General features: G+C 42.9%; 1 protein-coding gene across 1 annotated transcript; it reads left to right on the top strand.

The window, feature by feature from the left end:
• Window positions 1-743: 743 nt before the first annotated feature.
• On the top strand, window positions 744-23,010 carry LARS (leucyl-tRNA synthetase; the record flags this gene model as incomplete). Its single annotated transcript, XM_010013083.1, has 31 exons — window positions 744-862; window positions 1,429-1,525; window positions 2,128-2,208; window positions 2,645-2,785; window positions 3,238-3,399; window positions 4,084-4,196; window positions 4,612-4,675; window positions 5,203-5,270; window positions 5,580-5,805; window positions 6,194-6,281; window positions 6,382-6,458; window positions 7,114-7,167; window positions 7,623-7,763; window positions 7,899-7,976; window positions 8,565-8,650; window positions 8,731-8,796; window positions 8,893-8,975; window positions 9,632-9,770; window positions 11,091-11,303; window positions 11,880-11,937; window positions 12,774-12,837; window positions 13,429-13,612; window positions 13,836-13,926; window positions 14,779-14,919; window positions 15,455-15,595; window positions 15,706-15,816; window positions 16,658-16,768; window positions 19,319-19,423; window positions 19,643-19,738; window positions 20,429-20,561; window positions 22,799-23,010. Coding segments are annotated over 31 exons (3,537 nt in total), but the record flags the coding sequence as incomplete, so codon positions are not given.
• Window positions 23,011-23,412: the final 402 nt, after the last annotated feature.

Genomic DNA, 23,412 nt, shown 5'->3' with positions numbered 1-23,412 from the left:
TTCAGAGGTATTTGAGGTTTGCTGCGGCGCTTTTGTTGTTAACCAGGTTTGTGTTTGCTGGCACGAGCGAAGGGATCACAGCTCCTGCCCCAAGGGTCTCAGGGGAAGAAAACCCAACCCCTCAAACTCTGTGTGCGTCCAGCTTTGCGAGGGGTACCTGCGGTGTGCTGTGTGATAAACGAGTAAGGAGGGGTATTTAACGCTTAATGGTGGGATTTAAACGTAACATAACTTAAAATATGTCACCTGAAGAACCCTGAGCTACAGTTAGAGTGGACTTGTGTGCCAGACTCTTCTCCTGGCACAGGAAGTACCATTCCCACTCAGTGTATAGCAAGATAAAGAAACATTGTTTGGGAGTTGTGGAGAGTCTGGAGCAAACCCAGAGTTCTGTGTGTTTTGTTTGGTTTCTGGTTTTTGCTTTGCAGTGCCATCAGCTTCTGTCTCCTCAGTTCAGACACCTCCGAGTTTGTTAGTTAGTAGTAGAGGGACCAGTTTGTCAGTGTGTGTGTTACATTGGCTGTTGTGGAGCTCTGCCTGGGAGAAAGGTTGTTAACCCTTTCCTTACAGATCCCGGCTCCTCTTTCTGAAGGCTGATGCTCTGCTGAGAGCTTGTGCTGCAGGTTAGGGAGCCCAGAGGAACGCCTGTCTGCAGGAAAAGGGGTCCAGGGGGGTCTGTACTGTATTGCAAGTCTGTGTGTGTTAACCACTCAGCTGGGCTTTTCCTCCTCTGTGTTTCACAGGAGCGTAAAGGGACAGCAAAAGTTGATTTCCTGAAGAAAATTGAAAAAGAGATCCAGCAGAAGTGGGATGAAGAGCGAGTCTTTGAGATCGATGCCTCAGACAGGCAGAACCAGAAGAGGTATTATTACTTTTGATTCTGCAGGGTTTTATCTTTTAACTGCTTGAAATGTCTTTTCAGGGGAACTTATTTCCTTCAAAATCCATCAGGGAAAAAGTGGCCCCTCTTGGCCTGTGCTGAGGGTTGGCTGGGTTTTTCCATTCCTTTTTTGCATTTGCCACATCTGATTAATTTGAAGTGTTGTGAAATGAGTAAGTTCTTGCAGTGTGCCACTAAACAATCTGAGCTGGGGGGATAGGAGATTAAATAAATGACTTTAAGTCTTTGCAGTAATTAATTTACAGAAGCGGGATTAGAATTGGTTTCCTTTGGGAAGATGTTGTGTCTGTTGCAGCTTCTTTGTGATGTCAGTCCTAGGGGGGGTTTTCTTGTGTGTGTTTATCTTCTGTAAGATGACAAAGCCTGTTGGGATATCATTCTTTAAGATCAAAGACTGGTGTTACTGGCAGGGAAACCATTATTTTCCTGTCAGTGTGGGCTGACAATAGCTGAACATAGCAGTTAACTGTTTTAGCCATGCATCTGATGGTCATTTTGAAAGTAGTTACATTTTAATGCTCTGAATTTCTTCTCAGCAAAGAGAAGTACTTCGTTACCTTTCCTTATCCCTACATGAATGGCCGCCTTCACCTGGGACACACCTTTTCTTTATCTAAATGTGAGGTAAAGATTTTCCTTTGCTAATCCCTTTAAATACTACTCTAGAACAAGTTGTGATTTTGTAGTTAAGCTTTGAGCTGTCAGAAGCCTTGTGAATGTCTTCATAGAGCTAGTAATGATTGATTCAGACTTTCATTTTTGCCCATATTTTCAGTGGAAATGCTTGAGGAGAAATGCCACTCATCACTTCTTTCATTCTGGGAGACCAGACACAGGGGATTCCTCTTGTCATTCTCTCAGATTGGCACAAACTTCGCAAGAAATCTCCTTGTCTCTTTTGTGCGTGAACACTGTGCTGTTACCTGTGTGTGAACAGGCCTTAGGTCCTGTGGACAGGGTTCCACAAAATCCATCTCTTTGCACCCGTTCTTCTGCAGTAAAAACCAGCCCCCTGCATATCAGGAAGACTTGGACTTGCACAGCCAGGCAGTGACAGACCTGGTGCAAAACCAGGTTGCACCTTCTTTTCCATTAATTAGCTTCCTTGGTGCTGTTTGTGGCGTTCGTCATGTTAAAGCAGGAGTTGCACTTACTGCTTGAGCAGGGTGCTAGTGAAGCCTTGTGCCATTCCTGTGTAATCTGTTTCATTTTTCCACTTTACGTAGTTTGCAATTGGGTACCAGAGGCTAAAGGGAAAGAGCTGCCTGTTCCCATTTGGCCTGCACTGCACTGGGATGCCTATAAAGGTAAGATGCTTGGAGTTAGAGGGATTTTGCTAATACTTTTTTATTATGAAGACTACTTAGAGCATTGCTTACTGTCCATCCTGAACATCATGTTTAATTTATTCAGAAGTTCATCAAGATGGTGAGATTTTGAACCACAATGTGTAGTATGATGCGTTGTGCTGGAAATCTTATCAGTTTCTAGAAAATAAAATGCTTTCAAACTAAGCTTACCTGTTGTATTTGTTTGCAAGAAAATGCTCCCTGTAAAGCCCTTCCTGCTATGGCAGGAGTCTTGAAGTTGCAGGATCCCCTAGAAGCTAGTGCAAGAAAAAGTTTGAAGCATTGTGGTGAAATGCAAAGTGTTACCAGTAATAGCATTCCCTAGCTGTGATTGAGCAGGGTGCTAGTGCTCAGCTGTCTCAGGAAAGTGCTGATTGCCATTGATTCTGCTTAGGCCTGTGCAGACAAGCTAAAAAGAGAAATGGAACTGTATGGCTGCCCACCTGAGTTTCCTGATGAGGAGGAGGAAGAGGAAGAAAATTCTGCTAAAAAAGAAGAAGAAATTGTTATCAAAGACAAAGCAAAAGGCAAAAAGGTAAGCTTTAAACAAGGGCTTCCTGGGTTGGTGGCTGTGCTCTCAGACTCCAGGTGTGCATCAGGGGATTAACTTCACACTTGGAGAACCCTGTGGTACAAACATTGTGGGTTTGTACCCACAATCACCACCTGATTGCCCAGGACCTCAGTGAACTGGTCATTTCCTGCCAGTTTGTCATCGTGCAGCCTGTCTGCAGATTGACCTGAGCATGTAACAACTGAAAAGAGCAGAGGGGGGTTAATGTATGTACAGTTGATACAAGCTGTGAAATAGGGTAGATTGGAAACTAATCAGTCTTCACTCCTAGAGAAAGAATGCTCAAATGTTTGTATTGATGTGTATATCTGGGGATAGAAACCATAACAGTAAGAGAGAAGAATACTCTGAGCATGTAAAGCTGCTGTGAATACGGAACGGGCCCCTTTCCCTCATCACATTTGTTATTTCAGAGTAAGGCTGCTGCCAAGTCTGGCTCTTCCAAGTACCAGTGGGGAATCATGAAGTCTTTGGGACTTTCTGATGAAGAAGTAGTCAGTTTTTCTGAAGCTGAGCATTGGCTGGATTATTTCCCTCCCCTTGCTATCCAGGACCTGAAAAGCATGGGATTGAAGGTAACTATGAAATCTAAAACTCAGCTATGGGAGCAGCCAGGATTATGGTGGTGTTATGTTTATGGTTGTGCAGCTTCTGTCCTGGGGAGGTTTGCAGTGTGATACCAGCATGGTTCTGGAAGTGTTTTGCTATTTATGGAATTCTTCATTTGAACTTTTAGTAGTCTTGGGTGACCGTGAAGTGCTTTCTCATACAGCACTTAAACTCTGTGCAGTGATTGCAACTGGAAACAAGAATTGAATATAGGAATTGTGACTTTCCCTTCTTGTTTTCCTATTAAACTGCTGCATAGTCATTATTGACAGTAGTTTAGGAAGAGTAAAGATGCGATATGAAATAAAGATAGTTGTCCCACTGATACCAGATTTTTAAAAATTAAGGCAGAGATTACAGACCAAGGGAATGCTGGGATTTAGCTTGAGTGGTTGGTTAAAATTACCACAAAATCTCTCAAATTAATGGTCAGCAAATGGGCCGTGAGCCTTTGGCATCTCAGCTCTGAAGGAGGATGCACACACACACTGCGGGGCCAGGGTTTTAAGCACACACCTTGTGTGAGATGTACTTGTGTTATCTTTGTTTGGAGAGAAACTTCTTTTATTCTTAAAACACCAGTTTTGCTATTGTGAGATTCCTTGAATTTCTTTATTGTATTTACTTATGGGGACTCCTGCACGTTTCAGGTGGATTGGAGGCGTTCTTTCATCACCACAGACGTTAATCCGTATTATGATGCCTTTGTACGATGGCAGTTCCTTACACTGAAGGAAAGAAATAAGATTAAGTTTGGGAAACGGTAAGCATGGAAGCTACCACTCAGCTGGGAGGTTGTATGAATGTGGAATAGCTCAGCTTTTCCAAAGAGAGAACCCCTCAACACGTCTCTGGAACGTGCTCCCAACTCCCATTAAAGCAGAATCCTTTCATTTCAAATGCTTTCCTGGACACAGTGGAGTGTGTTTATTGTGCTGGTGAAGTGTGTGAGGTTGGGTTCCTGGTGTAGTTTTTCCATGGATACCACCTCAAGGCAAAATAGGGCCAATACCAAAAGCTGTTGTCAAAACGGAGTGATGGCATTGGTGCATATTTATGCAAGTTTGAAAATACCATTAAGTGGTGTCTTTCACAAATATCTGGGTCCCTTCCCCTCACCTGCCCTTGGCCTACACATTATTGTATTTGCTACTAAATGAAAATATCCCTTTTTCTAGATACACAATTTATTCTCCAAAAGATGGACAGCCTTGCATGGATCATGACAGGCAAACAGGAGAGGTAATGTTTTTAATTGATATTCTTATGCATTGCTTATGATCTTAAATACTGAGTGAAAAAATAAATTATATCTTAGAGCAAACTGTATTTTGTATATGCAGAGTTACTGGTTGTCAGTACATGTGAAAATGGAATGAACCCCTCTATTGAGGACATTTGTCTTGACCTGTGGATGGTATTTTCCATCGTAGCTGTTTTCTGTGATTATTTGGCAATTTGTGCCAGAAGCATCACTAAATCCTGTCATAGTCTGTTGAAACAAAACAAACTGGCTGTTATTAACTTGTGTTGCTGAGATAGTGGCTGTGGTGAGTAAGTTTTTGGACTTTGGAATAAAGTATCACATCTGTCTCCAGTCTGCACCTTTGAAACAGCCATTTGTATCGATGGAAATCTGATTTACTGTGATGAAAACATCGGTACCTTAAACAGCAGCTGGATTCAGTTGCTGCAGAATAGGGTTTATTTTCTTTACTGCTTGAGTCAATGTCATATATTGATTGCTGCATTGTTTATGTGAACTGTAGGGTGTCGGGCCTCAAGAATACACACTAATAAAAATGAAGGTATTAGATCCTTATCCCACAAAACTAAGGTAGGTCTGGAATTTGTAATGGCAAGTAGTACTATCTTATGGCCAGAAGTGACCATTCCGTTGGATGGTCTGTTAGCCTAATGCAGACTTCAGTTTGACCCTCTCTGTGTCACTTTAAAAACCTGGTGAATAAAGCAGTTTTGAGCTCTTTATTCACTAGTCTGTGTGGAACTCCAAGAAAGAACTTACTGACCCACTTTCATCCCTTAGTAAATGTTACTAGAAGTTCATATTAGCTTAAAAGCATGTTCTGTATTATCCTGAATGTTTTTGTTTTGGTGACTTAGAAAATGCTTTTTCCCTCCACAGTGGCCTAAGAGGAAAAAATATCTTCCTGGTGGCTGCTACGCTCAGACCAGAGACCATGTTTGGACAGACCAACTGCTGGGTTCGCCCAGATATGAAGTACATCGGCTTTGAAACTGTGACTGGGGATATTTTTATCTGTACCCAGAGAGCTGCCAGGAACATGTCCTACCAGGGCTTCACAAAGGATAATGGAGTTGTACCTGTGGTCAAGGAGCTGATGGGAGAAGTAAGCATCTGCCTGCTGGGCAGGCTTATCTGCTCCTGTGAAGTTTATACCTGCAAAGGGGATGGTAGAATCCCACTTACAAAGAAAATACAGGAGCCATTACAAGACTTTTGGAGTGTTTAGTGACTAAAAAAGTGAGCAGCAGACAGGTTCCCTGGCAGCTGAGCTGCAGCTGCTGGGAGATGAACCTGATGAACCCTGTGGAATAATGCATTACTGTTGCCTTGTCAGTCTCTCAGCAATCTGCTTCCTTGTCTAACTAAATATATATATCTATTTGTTTGTAATATGTAAGGAATGCCAGCAGATTTGAAGATATCAGCCAGAAGAGTTTACTCAGGCTGCAAAAGTGCTATTTATTATAATGGTGTTCCTTTGTCCTGCACAGGAGATTCTTGGCGCTGCACTTTCGGCCCCTCTCACTGCCTACAAAGTTATATATGCTCTGCCCATGCTCACAATCAAGGAAGATAAAGGTAACTGTACAGCAGCATCGTGCCAAAGCCTGTTTGCACTCTGTGCATTCAATATGTGTGGATTAATCTTTTTCTCTTTGGTATCTGTTTCTTTGCCAAGGCACTGGAGTGGTCACAAGTGTTCCCTCCGATTCTCCAGATGACATTGCAGCCCTGAGAGATTTGAAAAAGAAGCAGGTCAGTCTGTTAACTGAATTGCTTCTGTTTCCTTTCCATAGTGTGGAGGGTCCATGGGTGAAATGAAACTCCCTTTAGTTGCACTTTTGCTGTCTCTAACTTGAAATCAAAGCAGTTAAAAATAAATGAAGTTAAAACCAGCAGGGCTGGGACAGATGTTTGCTCTCAGACTTCAAGTAGAGTTTTGGATGAGAATCAAGTAACTTCTGCTGCATGTTATGGTAGAGAAGAGTACCAGAGAAATAGAAACAAATGCCTGTTGTGGAAGTGACTTCCAGAGAAGAGATAAAGACCTCTGATGAATTTCAAATGAGACTTAAAATGGGTGTAGCTGTTACAGCTTCAAGAGTACATCAGCATCTATAAACACCCATCCCTGGCTATTGAATTTTTGTCCCACTTGTTTTCAGGGTAAAGCAATATTGGGTTTTCCCCTCTTAAAAATGTAGACAGTTAGAACAAAGAAGCACCTGGAAATGAGCTGGGGTTAAACTCACATGTGAGAAATAGTGGGAAAGCAGGGAGGTGGCTTTGTCTGCTTTGCAATAAAATGTTATGAACAGAAATGACCTTATGAATGGATAAAAACCTTTAAATCTTGAATATTTTTCTTCCATCCGTGTTGGTTAATTTGTTTTCCTCTTAACTTCCGAAGGCTCTGAGGGTGAAGTACGGCATCAGAGATGAGATGGTGCTGCCGTTTGAACCGGTGAGTACACCCAGTGTGTCCAGCTGCAGTGCATGTGTCTGGGCACTCACCGGTAAGAAAAGGAGCTGTGCCTGCCTGCTCCAGAATTTCTGCTTAAAGTCCTCCTCAGCTGGAAGAGTGAAGAGTTTAAAGTCCTCATGTTTTGCTGTAGTTGAATGTTTGGTTTATTAGGGGCTGCAACCAGGATTTGTTATCCATTGCTATACTTCAGACATAAAGAAAAGTGTTAATTTTTGTAGGAATTACTATTTTGGAGATAGGTTTGCATCATTATACTGATAACCTGTTGGGTGATTAAAACTTACAGCCTTAATGGCCAGATTGTTATAGTATCTGTTCTGTGCAAAGAGCTAAAGACCCTTACAGTTACAGCAGGGTTGTGCTGAATTGGTGTAGATCTTATGGCATTGGGGTAGTCTGAACTGCATATCTGATATGGGTGTGTTAATTCTCAGGTGCCCATCATTGAAATCCCAGGCTATGGCAACCTGTGTGCTCCGTTAGTCTGTGATGAGCTCAAAATCCAGAGCCAGAATGACAGAGAGAAGCTTGCTGAGGCCAAGGAAAGAATGTACCTGAAAGGATTTTATGAGGGAGTAAGTAATAAAAGATTTTGAGAAGGGTTTTCTTGCTGAGTTGGCTGCTACTTGTTCATGCTGATCCAAAGAGCTATTGCATCTATTTGCTGTTCATTTTTAAAAACATCAACTCCTGTGACCCATCTTTTACAGGTAATGTTGGTGGATGGATTCAAAGGACAGAGAGTTCAAGATGTCAAGAAGCTTATTCAGAAGATGATGGTGGATAATGTATGTGATAGTGTGCACACAGCTGCTTCCACATTATCCATTTTGTCCTTTTCATGGTAGCTGGGTCGCTAAACAAACCTCTGCTCTGGTTCTGCGGTCATTACTCGTGCTTTGGATAACTGCAGAGTTAGGAAACACTGCTAAAAGAAGGACCTTGTGTTCTTGCACTAAGTGGGATGAATAGCTTTGACACCTCTTATTCCCTGCTTCATCCCATTACCTTGGCTAGGAAATATTTTGGTAGCCTGATACAGTCTTTGTTATAGTTGGGAAGACACTGCAAATGTAGGATCTGAATTGTCAGTCTTTTTCAAGTAACATCTTGTGCTGCTCTCCTCCTTTTGGTCATGCATGGAGACCTTCTGTACAGAATGATACAAACTGATACCTCAGAGGAGAGCAACTCAGTGTTGCTCTCATTTTACTGAAGAGAATCCTGAGGCAGAGCATCTGTGCAGTGACAAAAGCCACGCAATAAATGCTGCAAAGCAGATTAGAACAGGGAATATGCTTTTGGTAAGATGTGAGGATTTTCAAGACTTTGCCAAGCGGTTCACTTTTAGCCTTTACTGCCCTTTCAACTCCTAGGATGAAGCCGTGATTTACATGGAACCTGAGAAACAAGTTATGTCGAGGTCTGCTGATGAATGTGTTGTGGCCCTTTGTGATCAGTGGTGAGTGAAGTAGTTAGAAAGTTAGTGCCAAATTATGTCCTACTTGTGGATTGCTTACAACAAACTTTTCCTGACTGTAGGTATTTAGATTATGGTGAAGTGAACTGGAAGAAACAGGCATCAGAGTGCTTGAAACATCTGGAGACGTAAGTTACAAAAGCAGATGGACAGGGGAGTGCTCGTTGGCTGCGGCTGGCCGTGGTCTAAGAGGGCTGGGAGCAGTAATGGCTTATTTCTTACAGGTTTTGTGAAGAGACAAGGAGAAACTTTGAAGCTACTTTAGGCTGGTTACAAGAGCATGCATGCTCCAGGACATACGGCTTAGGTAGGCGTTCCACTTCTTTCCTCACTTCATAAGAATGTCCTCGTGAGTGTTCTCTTCGTGAGAATGGTATTCATTGGTTCGTTTGGAAGGCTTAAGTGCTATCTAGAATCCAGCATGGCATGGGTAGGTGTAGAGTAGTTGTATGCAGCTTACGTCCTGACCCAGCATCCCAGAGAAGGCACTTCCGTGCAATTACCCCCATGTGGTCGGGGGTAATTTTGGTTTTCATTATTACAGGGACTCTGTGCAGCATCTCTGCAGCTTTTTGCCTGGGCCATTTTTTTTTTTTTTTTTTTTGGAAGGGACCTCAGAAGGAGGAACTAATGCCATTTCTTGGGTGTTCTCCTCAAATTCTGACTAGCCTTCCTCTGATGTAGCCTCTGACATGAGACAGCTGTTCTAGCTGCATTGTAACAGACAGCAGATGATCATGAGCTGAAATCTGTTTGAAGGTTGTATTTTCTCTTCAATAAAATTCTCAAATGCTGAAGTTTAATTCTTTTAAAAAAGGATTTTTTAAAACATAAGCATGAGTATTTGCATCTCTATCCATGTGTGTATATATATGTGTTCCACTGAAAGTCATGAACTGCTTATGTGTGCTTGTCAGTTGGGCTGGTACTGGCTGTACCTGATACTGGTTTCCATGTCTTTAGGTACCCGGTTACCTTGGGATGAGCAGTGGCTGATAGAGTCTCTCTCTGACTCAACTATCTACATGGCCTATTACACAGTGGCTCATCTGTTACAAGGAGGTAACCTGAGGGGCCAGGGAGAATCTCCTTTAGGCATCCGGTAAGGAGAGTGAATCCTGAAGTGTTCTTGTTCAAGTGGATGTGCTTATCTCCTGAATTGTTCTCAAAGACTTGCCAGGGAGGCTGATGCTTTGTTTTGGTGTTTAAAAAGCAGCATTGTCAAACTTAATGTGCTGTTAGTAAAGTTACCACAAACCTGTGGAAAGGAAATAAGGAAAGAGAAAGAGAGGAGGAATGTCCCTGAGAGCAGAATTGTCTGTGGGGTAAATTGCCTTTTTGAGTTTTGTTTGACTTGCCTCAAAGTGGTCCTTGCCAGGAGGTTTTGAGTGATTGGTCTCAGTGGCTGCTGAAGTGACTGCTCACTGAGGCCGCTTTGCAACTATAGAAGATTGTATGCTCACAAAGTGAGCAAGACTGTCAGCACTTCCTTTTTGTCACTGTATTAAAAGTTGGTAACTCTTAGCTTAGAGTCATCTTTTATCCACAACTCATATGTGGAAGCCTTCGAAGTAAGAGGGGAAGGCCTTTGTACCACATTCTTCCTAAGACTGCTCTGTGACCTCTTGATTGGAGTGGTCATGAACTTTCAGTGATAGAGATCAGAGAGATGAGGTAGTACAACTTGTCTGGAATGGAAAAAAATAACTTCCAGGCTTTTCTTGAATCTTGTGCTCTAGTTGTGTTGTTTTCTGGAGCAGTGAACACACTGGAGCTGGAACTTACCTCGTTTGGTGCTATAATGAATCTGAAAAACTTCCCAAGTAAAGGTTCTTACAGGAATAGTTCTGAAAGGCTGGGCAAAGCTTTCATTTTGGCTCAAACCTCTCTAATTACAGAGAAGCTCCGTACATCCTAGTCATGTCTGGAAAGGAACTTTGAAGTGAGCATCTTGAGCACAGAATTGCAGATTTGTTGGAATTAAGTATATTCAATTAGAGTGTACTCAAACAGGAATAGATAACATCATCTTTGTGGTGTTAGCAAATGCTTTTTACCAAGACTTCCTCTGGGGGGGGACAGCAGAAGGGGGTTGCACACCACAGTAGTAGAAAGTATAAAACAGTAGTTGTCAGAACTAGACAGTAAAGGGGTGCATGTAAGATGTTGTTATAGACTGGTGGTATTGACTGTCAGTTCAGCTGGTGATTTAGTATGTGCTGGAGGTGCTCTGGATCCAGAATGCTTTTTCTGTCTGCATAATACAAGCCAAAGCACCTGCATGTTCTCTGTCTGTGTTTGCTCTGCTATCAAATGGAGTGTATTGTGAGAAGCGATCGGTTTTAAGCTGTCTTACACAGACTGCTGCGGGGCGGAAGAGGAACTCTTACTGACATCTCAATATGGGACTAACTCTGTGCAGGGCACATCAAATGAGCAAAGAAGTCTGGGATTACATCTTCTTCAAAGCAGCTCCATTTCCTAAAACAGAGATTCCAAAAGAGAAGTTGGACAAGCTAAAGGAGGAGTTTGAATTTTGGTATCCTGTAGATCTCAGAGTTTCTGGCAAAGATCTTGTTCCAAATCATCTCTCGTACTACCTCTACAATCACGTGGCCATGTGGTCAGATCAAAGGTGAGTTTGGAGATAATGTGAACCAGGTGTGCAGGAGGCAAAGCTGGAGAGTTTGGAGTTCTGCTGCATCTGCTAATGGCTGTTTTGGACTGCGCAGCATTCAGAATTATGTTGAAAATGTGTTTTTTCATAGAGCTTTGCTGCAATTGTCTGTGGTAGAAGTTACTGAAATTGGAGGCTTTTTATCATTCTTTTTCCTCTGGGTTTTTTTAGAATGCTTAGAGATTTTAAGATGCAGGATTCTGAGTGCTGCTGGGCAATGCCAGTCACTGGCCTTTAAACTAAACGTAGCTGAATAGAGGGAGGCGTGGGGGTGAAGTGTAAATGCAGGTGCAGTGCTCCCTGCTTCACCTTTCAGCAATGATAATCTCTTGTCCTTACATTATAGCTCTTTCCATCTACAAAGACACTCCTTAATTTTCTTAACACACCCTTTTTTTTTTTTTTTTTTAAATGAAGATTGAAGATTCCACTTATGGTGTTGTCCCAGACTGGAACATAAAATGTTTGCTCTTTTTTAAAAGAGAAAATTTTTTATTTACTTCACCAAATGCTCTCTGTCTTGTCTTCAAACAGAGAAAAGTGGCCAGTAGCTGTGAGAGCAAATGGACATCTCCTTCTCAATTCTGAAAAGGTAGAGTGGCGTTTCTTGTGAGAGATGGCTTTTGTGGCTGTCAAATAGGCACTTGCCAGCCAGGCTGGAAAAATGCTTCTTGCTATTTAAGGGGAGGAAATAGTGAAAATTCCAGTTTCCTTATTGGTGCCCTCCAGTATTGCATTCATCAGAGGTAGAGACCTGCCTTTCTTCCAGTTCTCTGGAATGCTTTTCTTAAGTTAGCTCTTGTATAGCTTCACCAGTTTAGTGAAGATTTCAGTGCATTTCTGTTAAGTTTTAGGGTAATACAGAATGTAGAATGTTTTGGGTTTTTAAATTTTAGCTTTGTTAAGCACTGGAGTAGTGCAGGGAGAGGAAAACGTTTGTGCTGGTGACTCACTAATGTGTGCAAGTTCTGGAATGGAATTAGTTAGAAGTACCTGAACCTGGGAATTAGGGTCTGGAGACTGTCTAAGATGAAGCAAAAAACCCCACCAGAGTCCTTGTAAAAACCAATGAAGGATGAACTGGAAATACCAAATTTGAATAGTATTTAAGTTTGATTTAGGTAGTTTCTGGAATTAACTTTTGATACCGGTTGTCCCGCCTCTCAGAACCTGACAAAGGCTGGGCTGGAGCCCAAATGATGCCACCACTTCCCTGCAGCTGTGGTGTGTGTGGACCTGTTCAAGGTTCAGGAGGTAGATGGACAAAGTTCAGTCTGCTTTTCTGTGTTCAGATTTACCCAATTGCTTCTGCTGGGGTTCATGAGCAAACACCTTCTCAAGGGTTTGCTTAAGCCCCTGTTGTGTCTGTCTTGCTTATCCAACAACAAAATGGATGTGTGAGCAAACAGACTCTTCTGTTTCTTGCAGATGTCTAAATCTACAGGCAACTTTCTTACCCTGACTCAAGCTGTTGACAAGTTTTCTGCAGATGGTAAGTGTGTTCTGACCTGCATCTGTTTTTCAGTTATGCCAAAATTACTAAAATGAGTGTTCTGCTCTCAGAGGAGCAGTGGGTTTATTGGAGGATTGAATTGCAATAAATCCACTGCTTACCACCTGTGCTTTTTGACAAGCTGAGCTCTATTGGGATGCAGGTTAGCACACAGTCTGTTCAGCCAAGAGCTGCTCCTGGTGTTGAGACCCCTTAAAGGGTGCCTGCTTCATGCTTCCACATTGGCCTAAGAGATCAAAACTCAAGACAGACACTATTGGTGCACAGGGGGTGTGTACATGCATGCTCGTGTTCCTTCTTGAACACTTGTTTTTTGGGCAGTGATTGTACTAGGCTCCTGGTCCTCGGTGTGTGTCTGGCTTCCTCCCTCAGGAGGGCAGTGTACCTCTTCTGGGTAAAGTCCATCCTTTGAGACGGCTCTCTCTAGCTGGCCAGGCAGATTGAAAATGCACTCTGCATTTTATTAACTCGTAATGAAGAGGCAGTTGGAATTAATTTTGAGTCCCTCCTGCATCTGTAGCTACCAGCTAATTGCATGCTGGCCACATTAGCTGATGCAGTTTCTTTCAGGCATGCGTTTCGCCTTGGCTGATGCTGGTGACACTGTTGAAGATGCCAACTTTGTGGAAGCCATGGCAGATGCTGGTATTCTTCGTCTCTACACATGGGTGGAGTGGGTAAAGGAGATGATTGCAAACAGAGACAGTCTGAGAAGCGGTCCTGCCAACACCTTCAACGACAGAGTCTTTGCCAGGTACTGTACGAAAGCTAACGTTACAGTTTGCTCCATTGTTGTTCTTGCAATGAGCATCTCTATTTATTCTGCACATGAACGAATACATAGAACAAAACACTTTACAGAACAAGGTGTGGGATCGCCCTGCACGGGTGACATTGGTAGTGGTGTTTTACACCGTCTGCCATTATGTGGGGTAGACTCTGCAAAGTTGGTGTTCTCACTTCCCTTCCCTCCCTAGTGAAATGAATGCTGGCATAATGAAGACAGACCAAAATTATGAGAAGATGATGTTTAAGGAAGCTCTGAAAAGTGGCTTCTTTGAATTCCAGGTAGGAGGTCTCTTGTTAGGTGTAAGAAACTAACACTTGGTGTTTGTTACTTTGTGGATTTCTTTTGATCTTGATGTCTCTGATCCTTAATTAGACAGCTGAATTGGAATCGGAATTGTGCCAAGAAACAGGAGTACTTGAATAAATCTGAAATTATAAAGGTCTGCTTGTGTCATCTTACCAAGGACCAGGGGAAGACAGCTGTGTTTCTGCAAATAGTACTGATTAACTAGTATGAGCAAAAAGCTGCTTAAAACAAAGGCACTATTAAAAAGAGTGTTTCCTTTCTTTAGCTCCTTTGTAATAAGGAACTCTTTGTGAGAAATCCAGATAATACATCAACAAAGTTGTTTGGAAGCAGAGTGCTTTTTGATATACTCCATAAGCTGTGTCTCCGGAGCGTCTGCTGCACCATGCACTGCCCTTAATGAGTTACAGAGACTCCTTTGTGTGGCTCCTTTATGATACTCAGGAATACGATTAAGTAGGCTGAATTATATGTATAATGATACATCATATTCATTGTCTTTTTCTTAGTTCTTACTAGTATCTCTACACAAGCTATTTGGATGACAGTACCTGATACGCAGTTGTGGATATTTTTGTCTCTTATGCCTGTGCCAATAAACACTTCTAAAAAAGTACCACATTGCAGCAGAAATCAAATGGCTGCCTGACAGATTCCCACTCAGGTGCTTCAGGAAAATGCAGTTCTTGTAATAATCCATGATTGAGTCCTAAGCTGTTTACACTTGAAAGGCATATTAGAGCAAGGAATTGCGTGTTTTCTTCTCGGTGTTTCTCCATGGCAGGTGGGGTGTGCTCATGCTGGTTGCACTGGCTGTGTTTCAGGCAGCAAAGGATAAATACCGTGAGCTGGCGATAGAAGGGATGCACAGAGAGCTGGTGTTTCAGTTTATTGAGGTTCAGACGCTGCTGTTGGCTCCTGTTTGTCCCCACTTGTGTGAGCATATCTGGTCACTTCTGGGAAAGGTACTCACTCACTTTTGTGTTTTGTCACTTGATTCAGATCTCAGCTTTTCCTGATTTTTAGTGAGGCTTCTATCAGGCTTATGGATGTCTTTTGCATGCAAATAGAAGAAACGTGTCTTAGGATACGAAGAGCCATAATAGCTCATTGTCCATAGGACAGTGAACATATGGGGTTAGCCTTTTACTGGGATCACATATGCAACTCTAATACAAGTCACTTTGGTTGTCTACTCACAAAGAGGTGATCTAAAATTAACCCAGATAATGTAATATTCCTACACTTAGACATGAAACTTTGGGAATTCTTTACTGCCTTTTTCTTGTAGATGATGTTATGTAGGTGTATGGCAGGTGTAATTGTATGTATAGTCCTTGGCTGCATACTTAATCCTTTACAGCCTAGTTACAGGTGGGTGTTCACTGAGGTTCCAACTGTCTAAACTCCTGTTTCCAGTTGAGCTACAATGGATTGAAACCCCACCAGATACTAATGTGTTTTCATCTCCGTGCATGTTACTTCTCCCTTTCTTCAAAGCCTGATTCCATCATGAGAGCCTCGTGGCCAACAGCAGGTCCTGTGGATGAGGTATTGATTCGCTCGTCCCAGTACCTGATGGAAGCAGCTCATGACCTCCGCCTCCGCCTCAAGAACTACATGGCACCTGTGAAAGGAAAGGTGAAGTGTATTAGGTCATCTTTTCAAGTGTGCTACCTGGTAATTCTGTACTGCTTCAGGAGTCCTTCCTAAGTTTTTTTTTTTTTTTTTTTTTTTCCTTGTTTCCTTAGAAAAGTGCTAAAGAACCTTCCCAGAAGCCTTCTCACTGTACCATCTACGTGGCAAAGAACTACCCGCCATGGCAGCACACCACCTTGTCAGTTCTACACAAGCACTACCAGGTCATCGTCCTTTCATGTTTCTTTGGGCTGCTTACCTGCTGCTTTAGGGGCTCTTTTTCTCTATCTGTAGGAAGTTTCTAAGCTGTAATTTGTTACTGAATTATTAACATATATGTAGTTTTCATTTTCTCTAAGCTTTTACAACTGTCCGATAAGCTGTGGTGCTTAATGGAAATGTCCCAAGGAATGTCATCGACTTGACAGTATGATTCAATAGTTTTTGACAATCTGAGTAAAAAGTGGCTCATGTTCTGTTGTTTTTTTCATTTGTAAGTGGTTAGGTTTTAAAATATTCTTCTTCCCAAGCTGACTGACAGATTAATGTTGCCTTACTATGCAGGTGGGCTTAGAAGCATTGCTTTGGTCCTTGACAAGGTGTATACCAGTCAGTGATGTTACAAAAAACATGCTGAAGTGGAATGAATCAGTCATTTGTAGAAGAAATAAGCTGTTCTGAAAGCAGAAGAATCTGTACTTGTGACATGGGGAACTGATGAGAGTGGCTTTTGGCACCTTGATGAACCATCCTTCCTAGCTTGAACAAAGCGGTGTTACAGCGGATAGTCATGACCGTTCCAGTGTGTGGTATTGAGAGAAACCAGTACTCCTCATGTGAAGTTTGTTCTGGGGGTATTAAACGTCATGCATTCTGTAGGCTTTTTTCTGGATTAGTGTTAAAGTCTGCTGCTTGGCCTGATGTTTCAAAGGGATGAGAATTTTTCTATGTGGAAACAATGATGATGACAAACCTTGCTGGTATTTATGGGAAAGGGTGTGTGATATTAAAGGGCAAGTCTGTAATGATACTTATCCTTTTTAATGGGTGTTCATTGATGTTTAGGTCAGTGGAGGTCAACTGCCAGATAATAAAGTAATTGCCAGTGAGCTGAACACCTTGCCAGAGCTGAAGAAGTACATGAAGAAGGTTATGCCTTTTGTTGCCATGATTAAGGTAAGTGCCAGAGGGACAGTTGTTGCATGGAAAAAACTTTTGTGAAGGAAACTTGTTGGACAAAGCCGATGATAATCTGTAACTTGGTGCATGGTTATTGTTGTTTCCTTTATTTCATTCCTGAATCTCCTGCTAACATTTGACTTCAGTCACTTTCCTCCCTGTCGTGGTTTAAGCCCAGCCGGCAACTTGGAACCACGCAGCCGCTCGCTCACTCCCCCCCTCTTCCTTCCTCCCCCTGCTCCCGGAGGGATGGGGAGGAGAATCGAAGGAATGTAACTCCCACGGGTTGAGATAACAGCTCTCCAGTAACTAAGGTATAATACAAACCACTACTGCTACCAGTAATAATGATAAGAGGAATAACAAGGGGAGAGGACACAACTGCTCACCCCCCGCCGACCGATACCCAGCCCGACCCGAGCAGGGATCTGGGCCTTCCGGGTAACTCCCCCCAGTTTCTATACTGGGCATGACGTGCTGTGGTATGGAATCCCCCTTTGGCCAGTTTGGGTCAGGTGTCCTGCCTCTGCTTCCTCCTGGCTTCCCCTCCTCTCTGGCAGAGCATGAGACTGAGAAAGTCCTTGGTCAGAGTAAACATCACTGAGCACCAACTAGAAACATCAGTGTTATCAGCGTTGTTCCCAGACTGAAAGTCAAAAACACAGCCCTGCACCAGCTACTAAGAAGGAGAAAAAATGACTGCTGTAGCTGAACCCAGGACACTCCCCTTGCTTGTTTGGCATCTTCATGGGGTTTTTTATAACTGCTTTGACATTTCTAGAAGAAAGACACAGTAAAAATGTCTCTACATGAATTAGCCCAGGTGAATGAATGGTCTGGCTGGAGCTTGGCAGTTTCTGTATTTTGCAGGTTATAATCTGTGCTTCAAATACATGTGGATTCCTCTATGATTGAAATGCATCAGATTTGACCCTTCAAGTTTTTCATGCTGAAATGAGAATAAGGTGTTGTTCTGGGGACAAAAAAAAAAGCTTAACACTTGAAAGCTAAGAACAAGGTTAGAGATAAGTGATTGCACCACGTTTAAGAGAGAATAAAAGGGTCTGTTCTGAGCCCTGAGTGGGATTATGAATTTTGTGTATCATTTGTGTGCCATGCAAAGAATGAGCAAAAACTTAAAAAAAAAGGGGGAGGGGGTGGGCAGAATAGGATTGAAAATCTTTTAGACTTCTCGTGATCTGGAGAAGTTGAAAGGGATTGGTAATGGGGAAAATCCTCATGAGTGTGAAATACTGCTTAAGTTTTAGCTTCATTTCTAAAATTCCTATAACAATGTGTTCTGTTGGTGTCATATTTTATAAATGGAGGTGCTCTTTTGCCCTCTCTCTAGGGTTATTCTAATGACTCCTTCTCATGGTAGCTCAGAAGTCTTCAGAGGAACAGAGAGCACAAAGCAGCTACAAAGCCTCCTGTAGGTGTGTGAAGAGATGTAGTGATGTGTTAGATCAGCTGGTACAGCTGGAAAAGGTCAGAGAAGCTTTCAGTCCTACAAGTCTGTTAGGTCTGAAACGTCCTGGGTTTGATGTCCCTGTTGTGGCAGAGGTCAGTGATGATGGTGCAGCTGGGAAGGGGCTGGCATGCTGAGCCCTACCCCAGCATTGATCCTCGCTTCTGAAGAGCAGGGAGCAATTTCACATAAAGACATAGAAACATCTGAGCTCAGACTCCCTACATCAGTGTGTTTTTCTCTGAAAACCAATTATTCAGCAGTTCCAGTGCACCAGCAACATTTCTGCTTGTGCTTCCTATTTGTCAAAGGGAAGGGAAACTTTGTGATTTACAAAGGGGAGCAATTCAGTGTGAATGCAGGGCATCTTTCACATTAAACTGACAAGGAAACCCGGAAACCACAGCCATGCTGAGTCTGACAAAGCAGAGCTTCAAAGTAGACAGCTGGCTCAGCATGTGAAAGCAAGAAAAGGGCAGATTGAATTCCAAAGAGGAAGTTCTGTTTTAGTGTTAAAAAAAAAAATCACGTGGTTTTTCTATTGCCTTTAATACTTTGTCTCTTGTGAGTGTTGCTGTTGGCTTTCTTGACTAATTAAGTTACTTTTATGTTAACATATAAAGTAGTTGTTATTTCCCTGCAGAGAACTTGTTTTACGACTGCTGTGAACATGTCCAGTTGTTGTAAGCTTGTCCTTTATTTCAAAGTAGGTCATAAGACTGCATTTCCTGCTGTGAAATACCACTGAAATGCTGACTTATTTTGTGAATTCTCAATCTGCACGTTAAGTAGGGATCATAAATAACTGAATGTCAAACACCTTTTCAATTCTATATTAAAAATGTGTTCTAATTGCTCTTTCTCCTCCCATCAGTGTCACTAACTCACTGTAGAAGAAGCCCTGTTACAAGAAAATTACTGCTCCTACGTTAGCATGTTGTGCCAGCAGAGAGCTCTCATGTTTAAAGGCCTATTCTGTTCATGACTAATGGAGATAGTTTGCCGTTTTGAAGCTTCATTTTACTGCAGCATTTAGAGTTTTAATTCTTCTATTTTTCCCTTTTTACCCCCCCTGACAGGAGAGCCTGGAGAAGAACGGCTCGCGCGTTCTTGATCTGGAGCTGGAGTTCGATGAGCGTGCAGTGCTCATGGAGAATATTGTCTATCTGACAAATTCTCTGGAGGTTGGTGCATACCTGGCATATTCATTACTTGGGTTTTATTGGCATGGCTGGAGGACCAGCCTTTCCTAAGGCTCTAAGCACGGTTGCATTAACTTCTGGGTGCATGTTGCTCAAGCAATGGTTTTTATTACCAACTAAATAGGCCTGGTGACTCCTGTGGTTCATACCAACTGGATTAAACTGTTTATTCCCTTTTCTCCCTATTTTCTTTTTTGACAGCTCGATCACATCGAAGTGAAGTTTGCTTCTGAAGCAGAAGATAAAGTAAAAGAAGACTGCTGTCCTGGAAAACCATTTTCCATATTCAGAACTGAGGTAAGATCAGAAATTCAGATATTGGAAGCCTGAAAACTTCATTTTAAAAAAGCCAGACAAAAGCAAATATGCCATGTAAAAACTTGGATCAGACATGGACACTGGATTCATTTTGCTTCTGGCCCAGCACCCCTTCAAAACAAGAAACCTTTCCTGAAGCAGTTATATTTTGGGGTTTTTTTTCCTTCCTCTGTATAGAGCCCAAAATGTCTGTGACTGTAGATTTAGGTTCTTCAAGTCAGCACAACTTAATTATTTGATCTGAGGACTGTTAGTTTATCCATTTATAGTGGCTAGGAGATTCCCTTCAGTTGCATAAACCTTTCAAAAGGATTCCTACAGCTCTGTTGTGGATCCTCAGCAGGTCATGTGTAAGATCAGTGACCCTTCACAACAGTGGCATCATGTGTGGATGTTTCCAGCTCTAACGGTTTGTACAGTAAAAAGACCTAATTGATTTCCCTAAATATGTCCTCAAGACTTGTGCTTACTCTGGTGTATGTTTTAGAGCTGGGGCAGCGCTCGCATTCTGCCACTGGCAGGTGTGCTTCTAAATGAAGTTTATCCACCCAGAATGTTTGCTGACAGCAGATGTTGGTTTGGTTTGGTTTGGTTTGGTTTGGCATTTCCTCCGAGGCTTGGATCACAAGCACAGATCTCCTTTAATGTTTGTGTTAACTTCCTTTACAGCCCAGTGTGTCTGTGTTCCTGGTGAACCCTCAACCATCAAACGGCCACTTCTCCACAAAGATTGATATCAGGCAAGGGGACACCAGGGAGACAGTGATCAGGCGCCTGATGAAGATGGACAGAGGGATCAAAGGTAAGGTGCTAGCGCGGCTGCGTGGCTGTCACATGCTGGTCAGAGCAACAGAAAACTGCTGCAGTTCGTGCTGCTGTAAGAGCTGCTTAGAAAGGAGGCAGGAGTTTTGTGGTGAAAAAGCAAAGAGGTGATGTGCCAATAAGCAGGCTTTGCTGTGGTCTTCCTCATTAGCCTTTGGTTCTGGCACTGATAAACTGAATCCCAGCTTCAGCCAGAGGTGAACATGGATGATCTTTCTCCGTGCACTTTGACTTTCTGAGAGTGAGCTGGTCCCACAGCTGGGTATAGGTGGCTTCTGCCACTTGGATTGTGGAGCCTGGGGCTGAAATAAGTATTTACTAGATTTATTTTTCTATTTATCCTCAGGTAACAGTTGCTACCTTGGCTCCTCATGATTTCTGTCCACTTCATAGTGGAAAACTACCTGTGCAGTTAAAATTGGGACTACTGAAGAACTGCTTTTAATAGCCCCACCAATCACCATTGTTTATGCCAAACTTGAACTAGCAACTTGTGTGGGGAAATGCTTTAATATTCCTTTTGAATCCTCTGAGCTAGTTCTTCCCTCTCAACTCTTGTGTTCTTTATGCACTGATACTTCATTGCAGCTGTTAAACATTGAACTCTGCAGTTGTAAGAGAGCACTCGGTCCGTGGGCAGTAGTGAATTCCAGTGGGGAAGCAGTAAGACAAAAGCATTTCGCCACCTGTGAACCTGACTTTGCATTAAATAAATAAAGGTGTCCAGGCAGAGCCTGGGGTGCTGCTTTTGCCAGGGCATGTTTACCTAGAGCCTGTGAGTGCTCTCAGGGGCAGTGTGCTTGGCTTAGGAACCTGGATTCCATCACAGGGAAAAATCTGCTCTATGGAGGTCACGTTTTTTGGCAAAAATCCTGGTTGCTGCCAATAAACCCTTTACCTCCTCTTGCTCCTTTGCTTTCTGGTTTTCTGTCTAGTAAAGCCCTGTGTAAGTTCCTGGGGTGATGTGCACAAGACAGAAGAGGAGGGATCCTGTGCTCATCTTTGTCACTGTCTTGTGTGGCACTTTCCTGTGTTTTGCCTTGTTGCAGTTGGGATAAAAGCTGCCTCTTGGGAGTGCTGCTGTGGTCAGCTTAAATGGTTGTGGTGTCTTGACAGCCTGAAGGTGGTCGGTCCTTGCAGCAGTATTTCAGGGTGTGTGCTCTTCCTTCATTGTGCTTGGAAGTGAGCTGTGTTTCTTCTAGCCTACTTGTTGGTAATTTTCATATTCCTCACTTATCCATCTGCTTGGAAAGATACTTTAGGAAAACACAGGCTAGCATGAGAACACTTCTTGTTGGACGTTCTTGAAACAAGCAGCAAGTTCCTGGCCATGTGTAATGAGTGAAAGTGGCTTTCTTAAAGGAACAGGAGCTGTGGTGTGTTGAAGAACACAGGAGTTAAGAATCAAACAAATCTGAAGCACTTAGGTATAAAAGGAGAACTGGACCTCATCCAAGAGCTGGTGACAGCAGAGTCATCTTTTCTTCCTGTATCTTTAAACAGCTTGTGTTTATATTAATGTTTGTCTTTAGAACAAAGACAACAACCTACCAGTGATGGTGCACACAGAGGAGCAGATGATAAAGTAGCAAAGTACAGGCAGGAGAAGGGCCCTGTGTACACAGTATAGGGGGGTGTGTGTGTGTGTGTGTGTGTGTGTGTGTCTACTGGTGGTGTGCTAAGGGAGTACTTTGAGATGCTGGAAAAAAGTGAGGTTAAGCAGTGACTTTCTCTCTCCGTCTTTCCCAGAAGGTGTCACTGTTCTGTTGGTGACCAGGGCAGGAGGTTGTACTTGGCTTGGCCGCAAGATCCCAGGCTTCCTGGGATCTGCTTAGTGTGTGTTTGAATAGGGAGCTGTACTTAAAACAACACTCGCCTTCCTCTTCCTCCCAGTCTCTGAAACTCATTACTCAGAAAATGATACCATAACTGCTCAGTTACGGCTGTCCCAGCAGCAGGTAAGGCAAATCTAGTGCTTAGAGTGTGGTATTGGGAGTTGATATTTCTATGTGGTTTGTCCCTATTTCTGCTGGTAATGTACAGTGTAACCACTGAATGGCATCTTTGTAGTGAGAGTTAATCTAAGCATGAATGTTATTGCCAAGAGAGTGTATTTCCTTGGAGCAGATGTAGAAGTATTGGGTATTGATCAGTTCAGTTGATATTGCAGCCTGTGTGCAGATCTTGGAGCCTAACCAGCCCGTCTCCTCACTGCAGATCTCTCTAAAGTGAAGCTGATGAGGTTTGATGATCCTGTGCTTGGCCCCCGGCGTGTTCCAGTCCTTGGCAAGGAGGAAGCAGAGAAAACACCTATTCTGGAGCAGGCCATCTTCCACATTGACCTGGGCCAGCACCGTGTCCGCCTCGCCGAGAACGGCCTCATGAAGGACATTGGGGACACCATCGTTTACCTCGTCCACTGAACTGGCACATCCTGGGGTGACTCTGAGCATCTGTAATGAGCAAAGATGGGAATTTGTTCTCTAAGAAACAAAACCTCACTCCACATGCAGGCTCACCCCATCTCTTTTAAACACAGATAAAATAAAACTATTTTCCTCTGGCCCTTTGGCTTTTCTTGGAAGAAGCAGTTATCCTCAATGTTAATGTGGCCAATCTTCCTTTCCAGCTGCGGCCGGCGGTTTCAGGAGCAAACTAGAGCACCACACTTGGAATTCCTCTCCCTCCAAATAGGCAAGGACCTGGGTAGAAAAGTTGGTTGTAAATCTCATGTAGTAGAGGGGAACGAGTTGCTTGCACACTCGTGTATTTTACTTTGCAGTGAGCCAGGTGACTGAACAGCATCAGGGCACTTTCACACACACCAGCAG

Source organism: Nestor notabilis, unplaced genomic scaffold (genome assembly GCF_000696875.1).
Source record: "Nestor notabilis isolate BGI_N333 unplaced genomic scaffold, ASM69687v1 scaffold27540, whole genome shotgun sequence".
NCBI lineage: Eukaryota > Metazoa > Chordata > Aves > Psittaciformes > Psittacidae > Nestor > Nestor notabilis.
Note: the sequence above shows the minus strand (reverse complement) of the source record. Positions and strands in the feature narration are given on the sequence as shown.